Consider the following 21,975-nt stretch of genomic DNA (forward strand, 5'->3'; position numbering starts at 1 on the left):
TGCCTGCTGATCTGTCCATTTCTGACAGAGGGGTGTTGAAGTCTCCACCTGGAATAGTGGATTCATCTGCTCCTCCTTCCAGTTCTACTAGTTTTTGCCTCACGTATTTCTGACACTCTGTTGTTAAATGCATACACATTAAGGACTGTTATGTCCTCTGGGAGAACTGACCTCTTTATCAGTTTGCAACGTCACTCTTTTTTTTTTTTTCTTTTGTGAGGAAGATCAGCCCTGAGCTAACATCCATGCCAATCCTCCTTTTTTTCCCTTTCCCCCGCAAAGCCCCAGTAGATAATTGTATGTCACAGCTGCACATCTTTCTAGTTGCTGTATGTGGGACACCGCCCCAGCATGGCCGGACAAGCGGTGCATCGGTGCACGCCCGGGATCCAAACCCGGGCCACCAGTAGCGGAGTGCATGCACTTAACCGCTAAGCCACGGGGCCGGCCCCTGCAATGTCATTCTTTATCCCTGATAACTCTCCTCACTCTGAATTCTAGTCTGTCTGAAATTAATGCATCTACTCCAGCTTTCTCTTGATTGGTATTAGCATGGTATATCTTCCTCTATCCCTTTACTTTTAATCGATCTGTGAAAGTACAGGTTTCTTGTACAAAATAAATAGTTAGGTCTTGTTTTTTTTTAACTACTATAACAGTCTCTGTTTTTTAATTGATGTATTTAGACCATTCATATTTAAAGTGATTATCAATATACTTGGATCTACTGTATTTGTAACTATTTTCTATTCATTTCCCTTATTCTTTTCTCTGTCTTCCACTCTTTTTCTGCCGTCTCTCATTTTAATTGAGTGTTGTATATGATCCTATTTTCTCTCTTTTAGCATATGAATTATTTTTAAAAAAATCTTTAGCGGTTGTCTTAGAATGTGTAATATTCATTTACAACAAATCTACATCCATTTTCAAATAACACTACACTGCTTCATAGGTACTCTGAAAGTTATACTCTGATAACCTTATATCAGAGTATTCTCAATTCTTCCACTTGTCTAACACTGCTGTCATTTATTTCATTTATCCATAAGCAGTAATCACTCAATATTGTTGCTATTATTATTTTGAAAAACTGTTATCTGTTAGATTAAGAATAACAAAAATAAAACTTTTTATTTTACCATCACTTATTCCTTCTCTAACATTCTTTTCTTTACGTAGATCTGAGTTTCTGACCTACATCATTTTCCTACTTTCTAAAGAACTTTCAACACTTCTTGCAAGGCACATCTACAGAGGACAAATTCCCTCGACTTTTGTTTGTCTGGGAAGTCTTTATTTCTCCTTCACTTTTGAAGGATAATTTTACTAGATAGAGAATTGTAGGCTGGGGTGTTTTTTCTTTCAACTATTTAAATATTTCACTCCACTCTCTTCTTGTTTGCGTGGTTTCTGAAGAGAAGTCTGATATAATCCTTATCCTTGTTCCTCTATTGATAAAGTGTGTCCACCCCACCGCAACTTCTTTCAAGGTTTAAATTTATCTTTATCTTTACCTGTTTATCTTTAATTTTCCACAATCTGAATATAATAAATACGATTTGCCTAGGTGTAGATTTTGGGGGGTATTTATCCTGCTTGGTGTTCTCTGAGCTTCCTTGATCTGTGGTTTGGTGCCTGTCATTAATTTTGAAAAGTTCTCAGCTATTATTACTTCATATATTTCTTCTGTTCCTTTCTCTCTTTCCTCTCCTTCTGGTATTCGCATTATGCATATGTTACATCTTTTGTCATTGTCCCACAGTTCTTGGATATTGTTTTATTCTCTTCTCTCTGTTTACAAAGTTTTTACTGACATATCTCCCAGCTCACTGATCCTTTCCTAAGCTTTGTCCCCTGTACTGATGAGCCCATCAAAGGCATTCTTCATTTGTCACCTTTTTTATTTTGGGCATTTCCTTTTGATTCTTAGAGTTTTCATCTCTCTGTTTTCATTACCCCTCTGGTTCTTGCATAGAATCCACTTTCTCCATTAGAGTCTTTAACATATTAATCATACTTATTTTAAATTGTCAGTCTGGTAATTCCAAAATCTCTGCCATATCTGGTCTGATTGTGATGTTTGCTTTGTCTCTTTAGGCTGTGTTCTTTGTCTTTTAGCACGCCTTATCATTTTTTGTTGCAAGGCAGTTATGATGTATCAAATAAAAGAAACTGAAATAAATAGGCCTTTAGTGTGAGGTTTCATGTTTATGTGGCTAGGAGTTAGGCTGTGTTTACTGTGTTGGAGCTGCAGGTGTCAGAGGCTAAAATTTCCTTTAGCATCTTTGTCTTGGTCTCCCCTGTTGTCTTTAGGCTTCCCTAGAGATTCCTTCTTAAGTAGGGCCTGAGCCCTGCAGTTCTTTCAGCTGTAACTGTTATCATACAGGATCTCTACTGATGGGGTGGTAAAGGGTTGTGGGGGAGGAGAGGAAGCATTCTGTAGTTCGATGACTAGCTCTCAGTCTTTCAGTGAGCCTGAATTGGGTCTTTCCCTCCCTCATGTCAGTCAGGCTCTAGGAAAACAGTTTTCCTCGAGGGCGGGCCTTTGTTAGGGAGACCAGAATGCTCTGGCATATTTCAGAATGGTTTCTCTCCACCACCCTGTCTTGACATGAGTACAGCCATGTTTGGCCATTCCATTGACCTACAGCCACCAGCACACAAAGAAATATAAAGCTGCTTTCTCTGTGGTGGGAACTGGCCATTCTCCCATGGAGAGAGTTGCAAGTTGTAACATTTCAAGGCTCTTTGGGCATCACAGCACGGGACAGACTGGCCATCTGTGCCGGGCTGGGACGATAACCAGAAAAAACAATGCACATACACCACTGATAACCATTTGTGCATGGCAACACTAAATGCTTGCTCTGCAAACTCTGTAACTGCTTACTCTGGAAATTACTGATGCTATAAAAACTGCTGGAAACTGAGGCCTGGTGAGAGTTCCACCTGTGGAACGGACGCCTTGCCCAGGACATGTGATTCCCGAAGCCCAGCCGCGTTGATTGAAGGGACTCTTCTGGCAGTGGGGCGTGGATGTTGTGAGTAACCGATCTGACGTGTCCTCTTTTCAGTCAACCTGGTGTTTCTCTTTCTGGTTGATTTGTGTCATCTCCCTTCAGTTGATGTGGATGTTTTCCCTTTCCAGTCGAGCTGATGTTTTTCCCTCTTAATATTTGACCTATTCGGATCTGTTTGCAGACTATCGCCTTTACTCTCCTCTATATAATAAAATATACCTTTAGTCCATTTGTTTGGAGTAGAAGGTTTCTTTTACATCTCCGATCGAATCCCCCGAACCTCTCATAACACACCCCCTGCTGGAAACAAGAGGAGACTCTTCTCTGATCTTCACTGTGAGAACCTAGTGGGGCTCCTGGAGGTGAAACTCACAGAAGCCCCCACCCCCCCAAGCTAGAACCCTGGAGCTTCTATCCCTCAAGCCTGTGCACACTGTCTCCAGCAGTGAGTCACTTATCTGTTCAGTGTTTCCACCAGCCTCCAGCAGAGGCTTCTGTCCCGGAAGCTGTGATTCTCTCTGCACACCTGTGTCTCTACTTCTCAGGGTGGCAGTTTGCTCTGTGACCTCAACTCTCTGACAGAGCTAAGAACTGCTGATTTTCAGCTTTTTCCTTGTGAGGATGGGAGTGATGCTTTCCAAGTTCCTTACGTGACAAACCAGAAACCTTCGGTCCACAATCCCACTGTGAAGTCGTTATTCTCTCTTACACTTGACCTACTGCGTGAACGTCCCACTGAATGAGTACTTCTGCCTCCCTTCAGTAGCAGCCCATCGGTTCTGAAAAGTCCTCCACGGTCACTGCTTGTGTCCTGTGCTTCCCCAATCCTCACCTCCAAGAGCACACAGGCTCTTTCTTGAGACATCCTCGCTCACCTCACAGCACTCCCAGGGCCGAGCACTCACTCTCGAGCCCTCCAGGCTGGACAAGGAGCTCACTCACACTACAGTTCCATTTTCACCCTCTTGATGGCCGGTATCTCCCTCACAAAATCGAATCACACTCTGCTAAGCCTGAACCCTAGCTTCTCAGAAACCTCCCAGTGTCCTGAACAGATGGTTTGGAAGGATAATTAACTTTACTCCTTCCAGAGCTAACTATTTTGCAGGGTAGCTTCAATATCCAAAACTTAAATGCCTTGGTTGGTAAAATCCAGAGTTCTCTTAAAGCAATATAAAATCAGATTAAGTTACTCCAATGAATACTTACAACTCCTTCCAAAGCAACGATGTTCTTTCTCTACAATCTAACCCAGACAATGCAGAGGCCTCTCTCGTAACCCCTGTGACAAAGCTCCTCTTGCCTTGATCATTTTTGTAATTTGTTACCACGTGGCAGTCCCTGAATTCTACAGAACCTCATCTCGATCCTGATCCTGAGAATACTGCAGTCAAAGTCACCTTTCCAATTCTACCCCATTCTTAATCCAGACAATCATTTCCCACTGGAAATGTGAAATTAGAGTAAAATAGCTAATGTCTTTGCTTCTGAAACATAATGGTTATACTTTGAAAATAAGAAGAGGGGGACATTTGTGCTGAAGGAAAATTAATGACACTCTGCTGTGATGCTGCCACAGTAAGTGACACCATTGTTCCCTCACGAAAATCCACACAACTTGTCAGCCCCAGAAAAACAAACAAACCAAAATAAATCCCAAAAAGCGCTTTTCAAAGCTCAAGAACATTCCTGCTATGGTGTAAATATCAGATCAACTCAACTTTCTTTTATTAGGAAAAAGGCACTAAAAAATAGAGTTACATATTAAATTTTGGGTATACTCTTAATCAGACAAAGGAGGAAAATAAGTTATCACATCAAGAGGACATATGACCTTGTTCATTGCTGCTGAAAGACTGGACTACATCCCACACCAAAAGGTAACACCCTGAGGGTAAGCACAGGCCGTAAACTTCAATCAGAGGAAAACCCAGACTGCAGTGTAAGTGAAATATGACAGGCCTGCAAGTGCAAGGCCATGACGTGTCACTCAGGGGGCCTAAATTGGGCCATCCTTTGAGTGACAGTGCAACACCAAGGAAAGGGGAGGAGCACACCAAACTGGGTTCACCTGGTTAATTTCATGCTGCGTCTGATTTAAGGGGGAAAGAGGGATTATTACCCTTGAATAGCACAACTGCACCCACAGGGGGTCAAATGATGCCCTTCTTCACACCAGGAGTTCAGAGCCAGGTGGGCATTGTGGGGGAAGAAAGAGTGAAGACATGGGGGGAAGAGAGGGAGCAGGGGGATTACCAAGTACGCGAACTGATGCTAAGGTTGTGAACGCCGTTGAAGGAGAAAGTGAAAAATATCCTTTAAACTACTGCGGTGGAGAAATGTCTTAGGTTCTCCCAACATAAGCACCACTTGAGGGAACTCACTACTCTGAGCAAAGAACAAAAAGTGTTAATCATGTATTGTGTGACTCCACTCAGTGTGTGTGTGTGTGCACGTATATGTGTGTGTGTGTCCTCCACAGAGTCTATTGCCAGAAGCAAGAGAAATGGCCTAGAATAGCTTTGGTGTCAAAGCTCAGAGTCAAAGCAGATAATTTACTTACCAACATACCATTTTTACTAAGTTTTGGTTTCTTAGTAGTACTGAAATTATGTAATCAATGATTTTATTCAACAAATGTTTACTGCCATGTGCAAAAAAGAGGAAAGAGTAATAATAATAACAGCTATTATTTGGGGAGCACTTACTATGGGCCAGCCACTGTGCTAAGTCTCTGTTGCAGTTTTCTACTGATGCTCTAACAAATTGAGAGACTTAAAAATATCCACTTATAATCTCACAGGTCTGCAGGTCAGAAGTCAGGGCATGGTATGGCTCAGCTGGTTCTCTGCTCTGACTCTCACAGGCTGAAATCAAGGTGTCAGCAGGGCTGCCTTCCTGTCATCAGAGGATGATTCAGGTTGTTGGCAAAATTCAGTTCCATGAGGCTACAGCCCTGAGGTCCCTGTCTCCTTGTTGGCTGTCGGCTGGGAGCTTCTCAAGGTTGACTGTATGCTCTGGTTCACAGCCCCCTTCAAAGCCAGCAGCGGTGGGTCAAGTCCTTCTCACACTTCGAACCTCTCTGACTTCCCTATTGCCTACTGCCTGTCTCTTCGAAGCACCTCTTCTACCAAATCTCTGACTGGCTTTTCCACTTTCTTCTGCTGCTTTTAAGGGCTCATGTGGTTATGTGGGCCCACCTACATAATCCAAGGCAATCTCCACATCTTACAGCCAGCTGATTCAGAACCTTAATTCCATCAGTAGAGTCCTTTCACAGAAGGACCCAGAGTCCCACACCTCTACAGCCCTGCCTACCAGAGCCCTGTCACACACATCACCTCAACCAACCCTCACAGCAACCCTGTGATGAACTGCAAGTGGAAAGGGAGCCAATTTATCTATTATCTCAATTATGTGTTTCACCTTACAAAAACTATGACCTAACCCCAAAATAAATCCCAGATAGATAATTAAATGTTTATTTTATTTTATTCTATTTTTTTTGTGAGGAAGATCAGCCCTGAGCTAACATCCACGCCAATCCTCCCCTTTTTGCTGAGGAAGACTGGCCCTGGGCTAACATCTGTGCCCATCTTCCTCCACTTTATATGGGACGCGGTCCCAGCACGGCCTGACAAGCAGTGCCTCGGTGAGCGCCTGGGATCCGAACCCGGGCCACCAGCAGCAGAGCGTGCGCACTTAACTGCTACGCCACGGGGCCGGCCCCAATAATTAAATGTTTAAAAATGAAGCAAAAAACAAACAAAAAACACCATGGCTGAATATTTAGCTATTCTTGGGATGGTTATAGCATAAAAGAAACAGAGAAACAGAGGGGAAGTAAATGATATTATAATTACAAAATTTCATTGAAATTAAAAAAGCAAAAGGCAGACTGAGGGGGGTAATGCTAAATACACCCAGATGATTAACATCTCTAATATGAATAACTCATACTAAAAGAAAATTTTAAGAAAAGGTAAAAGAAACTACTTAGATTTCCTCTGTGAACTAACATGTTAGAAAGTCTAACCTTTTTAGTAACCAAAGAAATGTATGTTGAACATGGGTTTTCTATCAAATTAGTAAAATATTTTTGTTAGTTACGATAATACTCAATGGTACTAACGTATTAGTGAAACATGCACCACCAAACGGAGGAGACATATCAGTATTTGGCACAATTCATATTTGGATTCTTTATTGAGGAAATAAAATGCAGGCAAAGATATTTGTAATAAAACACTGGAGAACTTTAAATAAGGGTAAGATTCAAGAAACCATGGTATACCCATATAATAATACGCTCAGCAACTACCCTGTCTTCAAGATACTTTTCACTGACATGGGAAAATGCTCATGATTTGATAATAATGGGAAAGCAGGACACTATACCCACGCAGGTGGAGGGGCGGATGATCGTACAAGCTTTGGAGTCAGCAACCTGAGGATGAATTCTGGCTCGGCCGCTTCACAGCCCTGTATAACTTTGGGCAGGCCACAACCTGATTCTGGTTTTCCACATGTACATATATAAGTGAGGATGAGACCACTTACCTCTCAAGACTACGATCAGCTTCAAATGAGAATGAACGTGAAGTCGGGGTGATGCTAAGAGGCCTGCTAACCAAGCACCTGGGGGCAGCTCTCAGTACACCCTAGACAATCTGGGAAAAAGTCTACCTAAGTTTCCTCTGGCTGCTGTAACTACAGTACCACAAACTAAGTGGACTAAAACAACAGAAATTTGTTCTCCCACAGTTCTAGGAAAAAAAGTCAGAAAACAAGGTGTTGGCCAGGCCACACTTCCTCCAAAGGCTCTGGAAGAGAATCCTTCTTTGCCTTTTTAGGCATTCCTTGGCATGCGGCTACGCCACTCCAATCTCTGACTTGGTCTTCACGCAGTCCTCTCTTCTTCTCCCCATGTGTCTATGTCTTCTCCATTCTGTCTCTTATAGGGACACTTGCCCACCCGGGTAATCCAGATGGAACTCATCCCAAGATCCTTAACTTAATCACATCTGTAAAGACTCTTTTTCCACATAAGGTCACATTCACAGGTTCCAGGGGTTAAGACGTAAACATATCTTTCTGGGGATCACCACCCAACTCACTAAAGCCCCCAAACCCTAATTCCTTTGAAGTGGCAAAGTTACTAGAGGGCTTTAAACTCTCATACGTGGAATTTCATTATTAAATCAGCATTCTACACCAGCTAACTTCCTACAGGAAGCTGGAAGTCATTTCACAGAGTGGGGCCGGCAGAAGACTTGTTAGAAATAGGGCTGATGTGTACCACACAAGCCCTGCTTCAACAGGCTACAAAGTTCAAAACCAAGGTGCCACATAATAGTGAAGTGAGACATTCACAACATCATAACCATTCTTTATCACAGAAACCAGGATAGTGCCTTGTGCACACTAAGACCATTTCAAAAACAAGACAACACAAATTCAGTGTGGCCAAGTGAGAGGGCTTAACCTCGGGGGCAGATGCTCAGTGAGCCTGCCCACCAGGCTCTAAACGGTAACCACGGGAGGTTTCACTCGCCTTCAATGTAGAGGGGCTCCACCACGTCGTGGTTAATCAGCTCGAAGTTCTCATGGCCAATCCAGTGCTCCACATTTCTCTTCCTGCCCGTGAAGAAGTTGTCCACCACCGTCACCTCGTGGCCATCCATCATGAGCTTGTCAGTGAGATGGGAACCCACGAACCCCGCTCCTCCAGTTATCTGCATCAGGACAGTCGTAAAGCATCCCCAGAAAAAAGCACAAGAGAACAGTGACAACCGACTTCAAGGAGCTGTGCCTTTGGTCCAGCCACAACTTAAAACTTGGGAACAGGGCAAGGAAGACGGAAAGGTTTTAAAGCAGCATCTTTACTCTTACTCCTGAGCAAGAAGTCATACTATCCGTAAACTTGTAAGCAGCCTAAAATTTAAACTACCACCCAGTAAATAATACAGAGAAACAGTAGTTACAAGTTTCAAAATGTCTTCTTTGATAGAGAATTTCACATTATTAAAAGGTTCTTGTTTTATAATGGACAGGATGTTGAACATCACTTACATGGTTCTAATACTACTACAAAGTTTTAGAATTACTTTTTTAAAAAAGTGATTAGCAACATGCAGAGATTTGGTGAACTACCAAAAAAAGTATGTGACATTTAAACTGGTATCACAAACCTCAGAAAAACTGTTATCTCTTAAACTGTTCATAAGAACAAATTAATAAGCAATAGATACAGTCTACAGCCCAAAGCCCTAAGTGATTAAGTCCCACTGTTGGGTTTACCCCTGAGCAGGAGTGCAAACACTACATAGTGCCGACAACCCAGCCAAACTGCGACACGACACAGCCACGCGGAGGCTCTTGAGGGGCAGCAGTTCAGCAACAATGGGCTTCTAAAACTGAAACCACGACAAACGTGAAAAGTCAATTACGATCGAAAAAAATTTTTTAAACAAATAAAAAGACTTTATTCAAATTAAATGGTGTTAAGTGGAGGGGGCTAGATAAAGCGTACTTCAATCGGGGAGGTAGTAGTGAAAATAACAAACTCAGAAAACAGACGTGATGTGACACTACATTCTCTGTCCTATTCTGTTCTGTTCTCCACTCCGCCTTCTCCTCCATCAGAATTCTCCGTCACCTTGCCCCCCTGTTCCAAACTGAAAGAATTAACAGTAGAAAAAATACCAATTCTTTCTAAATGAAAAGCACATAAACTCCTAGGTCATGGTTTTAAAACATTTACCATGAGGTCCTCTGTTCAAATAAAACCTGACACAGAATTCCAATGTTATCACAGTGAGAGCAAACCTGCCCTGGGTGAAGGAGGTAGATGTGGGGCAGCAGGAGGGTTAATGCCAGCCCCGAGAAGAACCACTCATCAACCACCAACCAGATGTTTACATACACGCCGACGAAAACATAGATACAATGGTTTAGAACGTGAATGGTCAAAAAGTTCCAATACTCAACAACCTTCAATCAGCCACATTCATTCTTTACTGAGAGCACCATCGTCTAAATCCCCTTTGCTTTAGAGATAAGAAACTGACACCCAAAGGAACTGAGTTTTTGACCAAGATCCCCACATCACGAGTAAAGATCTACAGAATAAGCCCACAGTCTTCCTGATCGCAAATTCTCTGTACTACCTGTCATTTGTCTGGTTCATGTTTTATCTTTAGCACTCCTACATTTTACCTGCAGACCTGAACAATGATTTGAAAAAAGAATTTTCTGGAAAAATAACTGAATTTCAAATCTGGCTCACCACTAGTGATTAATTCACGGGGTGAGATTTCATTTAATTTTACCTTCGTTTTATTCATTTTCCCAAGTTTTCTAGTTTTTAAATCAGAAAAATTACATTTTTAAAAGAAATTTAACCCCTTTCAATGTAACTTTATATCTATATGCAAATTTTCTTAAAATAAGATGTTCTGTGGCATGCTAACTTAATCTCTGCACCTAAAATAACTGAGTGACAGCTCAGAGCAAGCAGAAATGCAGTGTATTAAATTATACACAATTGCCTCCAACATTGCACTAGTTTTGGTAGTGACATAAAATTGTTGGAAGCACCTCAGCCTTGTTTAAAATGCATTTGAATTGTTTTTCTTGAATAATTCCTTTCTATCTAAAATACTTAAGGATTTATGTAACATAGCTGGGTGGTGATAAAATGTTTCTAATCAATTTCAGTCCATTAAGCAAGTATTTCAAAGAGAAACAAAACTGGCAGAAGCTTACCACTTAGGAAGTTTCCTCAGAAAAACTAATCACCAAACCCAAGCACACCCTTTGAATAACAAGGAGCTAATACCCAAAAGATAGTGGGAAGAAAAGCCATAAGACCTCTTAGGCTGAAATGGATTTGGCCTCACACCTGAGCCCTTAGCCTCTGCGTGGCCCTGCAGTTTCTGAGCTCCTCTCAGGGGGCTTGTCCGTCTCGCTCCTGTGGGAGCTGACAGGCAGCTAAAGCGGTCCAGTTCAAGGTCAGCCTTCAAACTCATGCTGCTCAGCAACTCAGCAAAAAGAAGTCTTTTCGAACAAACTTCTTCTTTGTGCTAAGGCTTCAACATTACTGAAAAAGCTTTAAGTTTCAGCAACAATATGCCAGACTTGAGTACCAAGTGACTCCAAAGTGTGGCTTACCCTATGAGATGGCAGATGAATGAAAAACACCAAGTCCATTTGTTGTGGTTATGTGTAAAGTGAAAGAAATTCTGTGACACAGCATCAACAGGAAGATCATCGCACATGGAAAGAACCCTTACAAGACTGTGCCGGGTTCATATATTAGTGTAGAACATCAGATTTTCTGATCACTCTGACAGCGGCATCAGAAAGATTACAACAATTACCTTTTCTCTGCTGCTGAAGTCACTGATATATTTCTCAATTCATGCTTAAATGCCTACACATTTTTGATGTAATAAAAGTAACCCAAAAAGATGGGTACAAGTATACCAGACTTTAGAGTCTGCTCAGGGTGAGATTTATGAAAACTATCAAAAAAGGCAAGAGATCTTCTATAGCTTCTAGAAGAAAACAGGATTATGTGGGGGAAAGTTTAATGTTGATTCAAGAGCACTACTTGGGTGTTTGGGACGCATGGTCCTACAAACTAGATGATGAGTAAAATAAAAAACCACCTGTGTGCTAACCATTTATATACCAAGGGCACAGTTAAAAAATTTCTTACAGAACGCCAGTGTGAAGCGCTCCACAGACCTGTTCCCCAGCAAAACAAACATAACTGGTGAAAATTAATTCAAAAACACCAACAATTCAAAGTCTCTGGAAATTGTCCTAAGGGTATACAACAAATGAAGAAACATTTATTCAAGAAAATCTACTAAAATTCAATAAGAACAGTGAGTCTGTGACAGTTGAGCCATGGCCCATTCCCTTCTTCCACTCTCTACTCTCACAGTTCAGAGTGGGCAAGAGTGTTAGGTGTGGCCAAAAAAATGGAGCTCCCAGTCAAGATATGGTATCTCACCAGGAAGGGCAGGCCACCTGCACTTCTCATCCCCTCCAGCTATGAGTTTCAGAGGCTAAATCCCTGATGTGTGAGTTCCCCTCCTCCATCCAGTTCCCACTCAGAGGGCAGAAACTCTACCCCGGGCATGGCAGGCTGCGAATAATGGGACTCTGGTGACCCCTGCCCCAGCTTGCTCCAAAGGGTGGCGATTCCAAGCTGAGAGACAAGGCAAGGAGATCAGGGGCTACTGCTCCTGCCCAGCTCCCTGCTTGTAAGCAGGGGTGTCACTCCCTCCTCCAGCTCCAGTGGCTCAGAGATTTTCCCCACGGGACAGAGGCAGTCAAAAAAAACCGAGTTCCAAAGCTTTCCCGGAAGGAATTGACTTTATTTGAAAGAGAATGTGGGGAAGTTCAAGCATAAAGGTGCCCTCAAAAACAATGGAGATTTAAGTGGTAAGAAATAAAAAGGAGGCTGGGATCTGAACAAATCTCAAAGACTGGCCTCAAAATCTACCTCTGCAAAAGGCCCAGAATTTAACTGGATCAGACTGGGGAGCAACTTATGACACAAAGCACTGATGAAGGAATAGTTCACTCAGCTGACAATTACTGCAGCCTAACAGCTGGTGTGATACAAGGCAGACAGCTTAACAGAGACATTCGGAAAAGAGACAGTCAACAAGACCCCTCCTAGAACCAGTGTCACCCCAGGTGGCTGTGTCCACGCCCACGGCTGCAGCCTCTGAGAAGCAGCCTCCAGAGCTTCACACTCCAGGGGAAACAGATGCCACCAAAACAGACCAGCCAAGTCGCCAAACAAATAAACAAGTAAACAAAAATAAACAAGTCTCAGGGGGAGGCAAGAACAGTATCCAGAGTTGCTACAATATACTACCTAAAATGTCCAATTTTCTCCAAAAAATTTCTAGGTATGCAAAGAAACAGGAATGTGTCCATACACAGAATAACCAAGAAACAAGATCTGCCTGTGTGCGGGCCTAGATGTTGGATTTAACAGACTTCAAAGGAGCCGTGATAAATATGTTCAAAGAACTGCAGGAAACCATGCTTAAAGAGGTAAATAGCGACTAGAAGGAGAAAAATTACAAAATAGAAACAAATGGCAATTCTGGAGGTGAAAAGTATAGTAACCAAAAAGAAAAATTCACTGGAGATTCAACAACTGATTGGATCTGACAGAAGAAACATCAGCAAATTTGAAGATAGATTGAGAGGGCTTATGCAATCCGAAGAACAGAGAGAAAAAATAAAGCAAAGTGAACAGAGCCTCAGACAAATATGCGACACTAATAAACACACCAACATGCATGTATGCATGTAATTGAAGTACCAGAGAAGAGAAAAAAATATTCAAAGAAATAATAAAAAAAAACTCCCCCAAACTGATGAAACACATTAATCCACAATTCAAGAAACTCAACAAACTCTAAGCAGGATAAATGTAAACACAAATAGATGTACACAGACACATACTAAAAATGCTGAAAATCAGAGGCAAAGAAAAGTTCTGAAAGTGGTTGTACTGGGTTGAATACTGTCCTGCAAAACTTACGTCCTTCTTGGACACTCAGAACGTGACCTTATTTGGAAACAGGGCCATTGCAGATGTAATTAGTTAAGATAGGTCATACTGGAGTAGGGGGAACCTGAGTCCAGTATGACAGACACACAGGGAGAACACCACGTGATGATGGAGGCAAAGACCGGAGTGACGCAGCTACAAGGCAAGCCACTCAAGGATTACTGGCAACGCCAGGAGCCAAGAAGAGAAAGGCACAGAGCAGACTCTCCCCTGGAGCCTGCAGAAACAGCACAGCCCTGGCGACACCTGGATTTCAGACTTCTAGCTCCCAGAACCGGGAGACATTAAATTTCTGTTGTTCTAAGGTACAGAGTTGGTGATAACTGTTACAGTAGCCCTAGGAAACTAAACAGGAGAAAAAGAAAATGATTCCTCAGGTACAAGGGAACCCCAGTGTGATTAACCGCTGACTTACTGTAACAAATAACAGAGAAAGAAAGCAGTGGGATAACACATTCACAGTGCAGAAAGAAACCGTCCACCAAGAATCTTATACACAACCAAAAATAACTTTTAAAAATAAAAAACAGACAAAAAATGAGAGAATTCATTGCTGGCAGACCTGCCATACAAGAAATACTAAAGGACATTCTTCAGGCTGATTGCAAATGATCCCAGACAGTAACTTAATCCACAGAGGAAAAAAGTGGGGGGAATAAATAAAGTAATTAGGTAATTATAAAGACAATATAATTGTATTTTCTCCTATCTACTCAATTGATTTAAAGACCAAATTGTATAGCACAACAATGTGAACATACTTAAAGCCACAGAACTATATATTTAAAAATGGTTAAAATAATGAATTTTGTTATGAATATTTTACCATACAACAAAAAAGTCAACTGTATAAAATGTGTATAATTATATTATTTGTCCTGTAAAATGTGGAAATATAATATATTTGCCAAGAATAGTACAAAGAAGGTAGGTAGGAGCAAAGTTCTATAGCAATAAGGAAATGACACCAAAAGTCAACTGAAACCCTCAGGAACAAATGAAGAAAACCAGACAGTGTAATAAAAAGATTAATGTACAAATTCTATAAATATATCCTTGCTCTCTTTTATGCACTCAACTTATTTAAAAGACATAAAATTACATAAAGCAATAATTGTAACAATGTTTTGTTGGGTTTGTAACATGGATGAAGCAATACATAAAATGGACAGAAATAATATCACAAGCAGAGGAAAAGGCAACAGAACCATACAGGAGTGAGACCGTTACACATTGCTACATCTCACTGGAACACAGCATAACTCTGAAGTAGGGTATCATAAGTCAGGACGTCTACAGTAAGGACTAGAGTAAGGTAAGGACTAGAGCAACCAGGAACAAAATAAATTTTTAAAATATAGTAATAAATCATTAAAGAAATTCAAATGTTGGACAAGGAAAGATTTACTTAATGCAAAAAAAAAAAAAAACCCAGTAATGGAGGAATAGAAGAACAAAGAAGATACGAGGCATATAGAAAACACAAAGTAAAATGGCAGATATAAAGCCAACTATGTCAGATAACATTACATTAAATGTGAATGGATTAAACAATCACTGAAAAGGCAGAGATTGTCAAACCGGAAAAGAAACAAAACAAAACAAGATCCAACTACAGTGTCTAAAGGGGACACACTGTAGACTCAAAGATACAATGTGTTAAACATAAAAAGATATAAAATATAGCACAGAACCAACAATTAGAAAGCTGGAGTGGCTATAATAATATCTTTAAAATAAAAAATGTTAAGAGATAAAGAGGGGCATTTTATAATGATAAAAGTGTCAATCCATCAAGTGGATAACAATGACAAACATTTATGCACCTAACAACAGAGACCCACAATATATGAAGCAAAAGTTAAAAGAATTAGGGGCCAGCCCAGTGGCATAGTGGTTGGGTTCGCGTACTCCACTTTGGCGGGCCAGGGTTCACAGGTTTGGGTCCCAGGCATGGGACCCATCAAGCCATGCTGTGGCAGTGTCCCATATACAAAAAGTAGAGTAAGACTGGCACAGACGTTAGCTTAGAGACCATCTTCCTCAAGCAAAAAGAGGAAGATTGGCAACAGATGTTAGCTCAGGGCCAATCTTCCTCACACACACACAAAAAAAGTTAAAAGAACTGAAGGGAGAAATAGAGAATTCAACAACAATAATTGGATATATCAATATCCCACTCTCAATAATGGATAGAACTAGGAAGAAGATTACAAGGAAATGGAAGACCTGAAAAACAGTATAAACCAGCTAGAACTGTAACAGAGAACACTCTACTCAACAACAGCATAATACATATACCTTTTAAGACCATATGAAATATTCTCCAGGATAGACCATATGCTAGGCCATAAAACAAGCCTCAATAAATTTAAAAGGATTTGAATCATACAAAGTATGTTCTCTGACTACAATGGAATGAAATTAGATATTAATAACAAAGAAATTTGAGAAATTCACAAGTATGTAGAAATTAAACAACACACTCCCAAATAACTAATGAATAAAAGAATAAATTACAAAAGAAATTAGAAAACACTTTGAAACGAATGACAATGAAGAAATAGCATACCAAAACTTAGGGTATGCCGCTAAAGCAGTGAAATTCCTAGAAAGATACAAACTACCAAAACTCAAGAAAATAGAGATTGAGTTAGTAAGCTAAACAAAACTTTTTAACAAAGAAAAGCCGAAGCCCAGATGGATTCTGTGGTGAATTTCACGAAACATTTAAAAAATACCTAATCTTCACCAATTCTTCCCCCCAAAACAGAAGAGTGGGAATACTTCCCCACTTATCCTATGAGGCCAGTATTACCCTGATACCAAAACCAGAAAAAGACATTGTAAGAAAGGAAAATCAAAGACCAATATCTCTTATGAAAATAGACATAAAAATCCTCAACAAAACACTAGCAAATCAAATCCAGCAATAAATAAAAAAGAATTACACATGGTAACCAATTGGGATTTATCCCTGGTAAGCAAGGAAACTGAACAAACTCGAGGTAGAAGGGAACTTCCTCAACCGATAAAAGACATCTCTGAGAACCCAGAGCTACCGTCACACGTAACAGTGGACAACTGAAAGCTTTCTCCCCAGACCAGGAACAGGACAAGGATGTCCGCTCTTCCCGCTTCTATTCAACACTGTGTCAGAGGTTCTAGCCAGGACAATTAGGAAGCAGGTGAAATAAAAGGTATCCACACTGAAAAAGCAGACGTTAAACCACCTATAATTGCAGATGACATGATCTCGTACATAGAAACACCTGAGGAATCCACTTAGAACTATTAGAACTAACCAAGGAGTTCAGCAATGCTGCAGGACATAAGAAAATACAAAAACCAACTGCATGTCTATTTATTTGCAATACACAAAAATGAAACAAAACATTTCCCTTTAAGCTAGCATCAAAAATGGATAAAACACCTTAGAATAAATTTAAGAAAAGAACTGTAAAACTTGTATTCTGAAAACTATAAAAAAAATGTTAAAAGAAACTAGTAAAGACCTAAACAAATGGAAAGACACACCCCATGTTCAAGGATTGGAAGACAATATCGTTGAGATGACAATACTGTCCAAATTGATCTACTGATTCAATGCAATCTCTATCAGTGTCTCAGCTAGCTTCTTTGGAGAAATTGACAAGCTGACCCTAAAATTCACGAGGAACTATAAGGGATCCAGAATAGTCAAAACTATCTTGAAAAAGAACAAAGCTTGAGTACTCACACTTCCCAATTTTAAAACTTCCTACAAAGCTACAGTAATTAGGGCCGGCCCCGTGGCTTAGCGGTTAAGTGCGCACGCTCCGCTGCTGGCAGCCCGGGTTCGGATCCCAGGCGCGCACCAACGCACCGCTTCTCTGGCCATGCTGAGGCCGCGTCCCACATACAGCAACTAGAAGGATGTGCAACTATGACATACAACTATCTACTGGGGCTTTGGCAGGAAAAAAAAGGAGGAGGATTGGCAATAGATGTTAGCTCAGAGCCGGTCTTCCTCAGCAAAAAAAAAAAAAAGAGGAGGATTAGCACGGATGTTAGCTCAGGGCTGATCTCCCTCACAAAAAAAAAAAAAAAAAGCTACAGTAATTAAGTGTGGTACTTGCATACGAATAAACATAGAAAACAATGGAATAGAAATGAGAATCTAGAAATAAATATTTACATTTATGGTCAGCTGATTTTCAACAAGGGCGCCAAGACAATTCAATGGGGCATGATTATTCTTGTCAGCCAACGGTGCTGGACAACTGGGTAGCCACATGCAAAAGGATGAAAGCCCCCTATCTAACACCATATACAAAAATTAACTCAAAATGAATCATAGACCTACACATAAGAACTAAAACTATAAAATTCTTAAGAAGAAACATGGTAAATCTTTGTGACCTCGGATTAGGCAATGATTTCTTAAATATGACACCAAAGTACAAGGAACTAAAGAAAAAAAACAGACTTCATCAACATTAAAAACTTTTGTGCTTCAAAGAACACCATCAAGAAAGTGAAAAGACAAACCACAGAATGGGAGAAAATATTTGCAAATCATATACATGATAAAAAACTTGTGTCAAGAACAGGCAAAGAGCTCATGTAACACAATAATGAAAAGAAAAATAACCCAATTAAAAAAATGGGCTTAGTATCTGAATAGACATTTCTTCACAGAAGATAAAGAAATGACCAATAAGCACATGAAAAGATGCTCAACATCATTAGCCATCAGGGAAACTCAAATCAAAACCACAGTGAGATACCACTTAACACCCACCAGGGGGGCTACCAACAAAAAGAGAGATAATAACAAGTGTTGGTGAGGATGTGGAGAATTTGGAACCCTCATACACTGCTGATGGGAATGTAAAATGGTACAGCTGCTATGGCAAACAGTCTGGCAGTTCCTCAAAAGGTTAAACACAGAGCTGCCATATGATCCATACGATAAATCGATAAATAAAATGTGGTCTATCCATACAATGGAATATTACTTGGTAATAAAAAGATAAGAAGTACTGGCGGCTGGCCCAGTGGCGTAGTGCTTAGGTTCGCACGCTCTGCTTCGGCAGCCCAGGGTTTCTGGGTTCAGATCCCGTGCGCAGACCAACGCACTGCTTGTGAAGCCACGCTGTGGCGGCATCCATAGAGTAGAGGAAGATGGGCACAGATGTTAGCCCAGGGCAAATCTTCCTTAGCAAAAAGAGGAGGATTGGCAACAGATATTAGCTCAGGACTAATCTTCCTCACACACGCATAAAAAACATCAGTACTGATACATGCTACAATATGAATGAATCCTAAAAACATGCTAAGTGAAAGAAGCCAATCACAAAAGGACAAATATTGCATTATTCCACCTATATGAAATATCCAGAATCGGCAAATCTCTACAGACAGAAACAAGTTAGTGGTAGCCTAGGGCTTGGGATGTGGAGGGGCTTGGGGGAAAATGGAGAGTGACTGCTAATAGGTATGGGGTTTCTTTTTGGGGTGATGAAAATGTTCAAAAATTTGTGATGATCGCACAACTTTGTGAATGTACTAAACACTAATAATTGTATACTTTAGAGGGTGAATTGTATGGTATGTAAATTATATCTCAATAAAGCTGTTATTTTTAAAAAATGCAATAGTGCCAATCTCTTTGGACACACTTTGCTGCACAATGGTTAAATGGGATTCTTTCACCAGTGAATACATACTGATGTTTAACACAGAGACCACTAGCCAAGGAAGCCCCCAGTGGATCACCAACGTGGTCTGTGAACCAGAAAAGGTTTTAAAAACCACTGCTCTGGAAAAGTTTCACATTTCCTCAAAACGTTATACAGAGGCTTACCACATGACCTAAGTAATTCCTCTCCTAGGTACATACCCAAAAGAACTGAAAACCTGTGTCCACAGAAAATCTTGCACACATATGTTCATAGCAGCGTTATTCACAATAGCCTCAAAGCAGAAACCACCCCAAATGTCCATCAACTGATAGGTGGATCAACAAAACGTGGTACATCCATTCATGAAGGAATGAAGTACTGATTCAGGCTACAGCGTGGATGAACCTGTTTAAGAAATCAAGACACTAAAGACTACATATTATATCATTTCACTCATATGAAATGTTCAAAACAGGCAAATCCATAGAGACAGAAAGTAGTTTTAGTGGTTGCCACGAGCTGGAGGAAGGGGAAATGACTGCTAATACAGGGCTTTTTTGAGGGTGATGAAAATATTCTGGAATTAGAATGTGGTGCTGTTACACAACTTTGTGAACATACTATAAACCACTGAATTGTATAATCTATAAGGGGGATTTTAATGGTAGGTGAATTATACTCTATTTAAAAAGCAAGTTTCTTGATATTACAAATATTAATTAGATGTGCAAACTTACCAAAATTCTTTTACGGTCCTTTTCTGATAAAAATTTTACTGGCGGGTATTTCTGGGTGAGGCTGTATAACACGAAGAGATTACAAAAGAAAAAGTCAAACATCTCAAGTGAGCATTTTCTCCACCTCCCATCAAGACAAACACCAACCCCTGGAACTGTTACCGTCTGCTCCTTCTCTCCGCTCCGAGTGAGTGCTGCAGGGACTGAGCCACCACTGGCTCATCCGAACTCAAGAAACACCTAACCTCCTCCTGGTTTAGAATCAAGCTAGGGATGTGACTGAGATTCCACCCTGAGAAGGGAAAACTGAAGAATGTATAGGCGACCAGCAGCCACAGCCAATCACAAATAAGGGAGGGGCAGGATTCTCAAGATGCTACGTCAGGGTCTGGAGCAAGAAAGCAGCAGTCACTGACCCAACATAGGAGACTGTGCCTTGCAAAAGTAAGAAAAGAAGATATGAACTAAGCCTGTTTCCCTATTCGGGGCAGTTTCGCAATTCCAGTACGCCCTTCCCAACTGGCATCCCCGGGCAAAATGACTGGGCACCAGCGCTCTGTCTCTCAGAGTCGGCTCTGGACCAGTCTCAGGTCTCCCCTTATCTTTCAGTGCCTCCTGCCCCTGGTAAAGGGGCCATGGTCCCCAAGATGACAGAAGATGACAGGTCGTCAGACAGAAGCCCTTGAAGCAGGTGCTTCTCATCTCCAGAAAGAGTGGAAGATGCTTAAACGGGAGCTTGGAGCAGGAGGGCTTCTTTTACAAAGCAGATGAATTCCTCTACTGAGAACGGCCCGATTCTCACAAAGCCAAGCTCCCCTTGCAGACTACAAAAACAGCCAGGCAGGCGGGAGAGTCCGAGGGAATGGGTGAGAATCCTGACCTTCTCCCTTGTTAGTTCTGTGACCCCGGAGCAAAACCCCAAGCGCTCTGCGCACCTCAGGGCTTCAGGCTCTGTCAAGGGGTAACAGGAGCGCCTCCCCAGGAGGGCTGCGCAGCAACTGTCTCTAGCACAGGCCCCCATGGTAAGTGCTTACTGGTAAGTGCTTACATTGCGTGGAGCAGGGGAAGTTCTGCCTTCAGTCAGAGCAAAATTGGAGACCTCGAGGGAGCCTGACAGATGCCCTGTTTGCAAAGTGACACTTTTTGTCATTCTGAGGACTTCCTTGATTACTCAGCTGGAGGATGGCAAAGTATACCTCAGCACTGGCAGTGTGCACCCCGCACAGCTGCCCCAATTTCCCCTTTCCTCTCTGAGCGCCTCACATCCACCGCTCTGGCCTCAATCCCGAGTCTACACCCAGGGCATAACTGAAACGTCTCTTCCTTGCAGCCCGACCCCTTCCCCACCTGCCCACTGCTGCCAACAAGGCCCACTTCTCTTCCAAGCTGTGGCAGAAAACGCTGCCACCGTCTCTGGCTCGTCACCTTCCTTCACTCACTGTGGAGGTTCACTCTCTCCCGACTGCCTGGTTTTAGAGACAATGTCGCTAAATGGATCATAGCTGAGTACCTGAAAAGTGGAGGGAGGAAGAGGGACTCGGCAAGGAGCAGAGGCACGGGACTAAGACGTGGGCATCCCAGGAGGGAGCATGCCAGTTGGCCACTGAAACAAACTTTAATCCAACTTATTAGCTTAAAATAGCACCTGTCTGAGAGGTTACAATGAAATTTGATATGCTACTTACACCAGGAAAAATACAGCAAACGGTTTTCTTACAACAAATACAGTTAAAAGAAAAAAAACTAAAGCAAAAACATAATTGCCTGACACAGTTACATGTGCAGAATGGACTAACAAATCTACTTCTACTGTGTGCTAAATCTTTAATTTAAAAAACATACAGATTTCATATGTATGATCAAGTTATTAAACTTTACAAAAACCATCTGATGCCCCTCATCCCTTCCCCCGAGACCTCAGGCGCACGACACTGCAGGAGTGAGCG

General features: G+C 41.4%; 1 protein-coding gene across 4 annotated transcripts in view; it reads right to left on the reverse strand.

The window, feature by feature from the left end:
* Positions 1-21,975, reverse strand: part of UXS1 (UDP-glucuronate decarboxylase 1) — a 97,420-nt gene that overhangs the window by 42,410 nt on the left and 33,035 nt on the right. For all 4 annotated transcript variants that reach the window (XM_087426319.1, XM_087426318.1, XM_087426321.1 and 1 more), the window contains exons 5-6: positions 20,030-20,090; positions 8,575-8,755 (exon numbers count right to left, since the gene is read on the reverse strand). In XM_087426319.1, the coding sequence (XP_087282445.1) occupies positions 8,575-8,755; positions 20,030-20,090 (242 nt within the window). The remainder of the gene's footprint in view (positions 1-8,574; positions 8,756-20,029; positions 20,091-21,975) is intronic.

The sequence above is a fragment of the Ceratotherium simum genome, chromosome 40 (genome assembly GCF_057802395.1).
Source record: "Ceratotherium simum simum isolate JZ-2026a chromosome 40, ASM5780239v1, whole genome shotgun sequence".
Taxonomy (NCBI): Eukaryota; Metazoa; Chordata; class Mammalia; order Perissodactyla; family Rhinocerotidae; genus Ceratotherium; species Ceratotherium simum.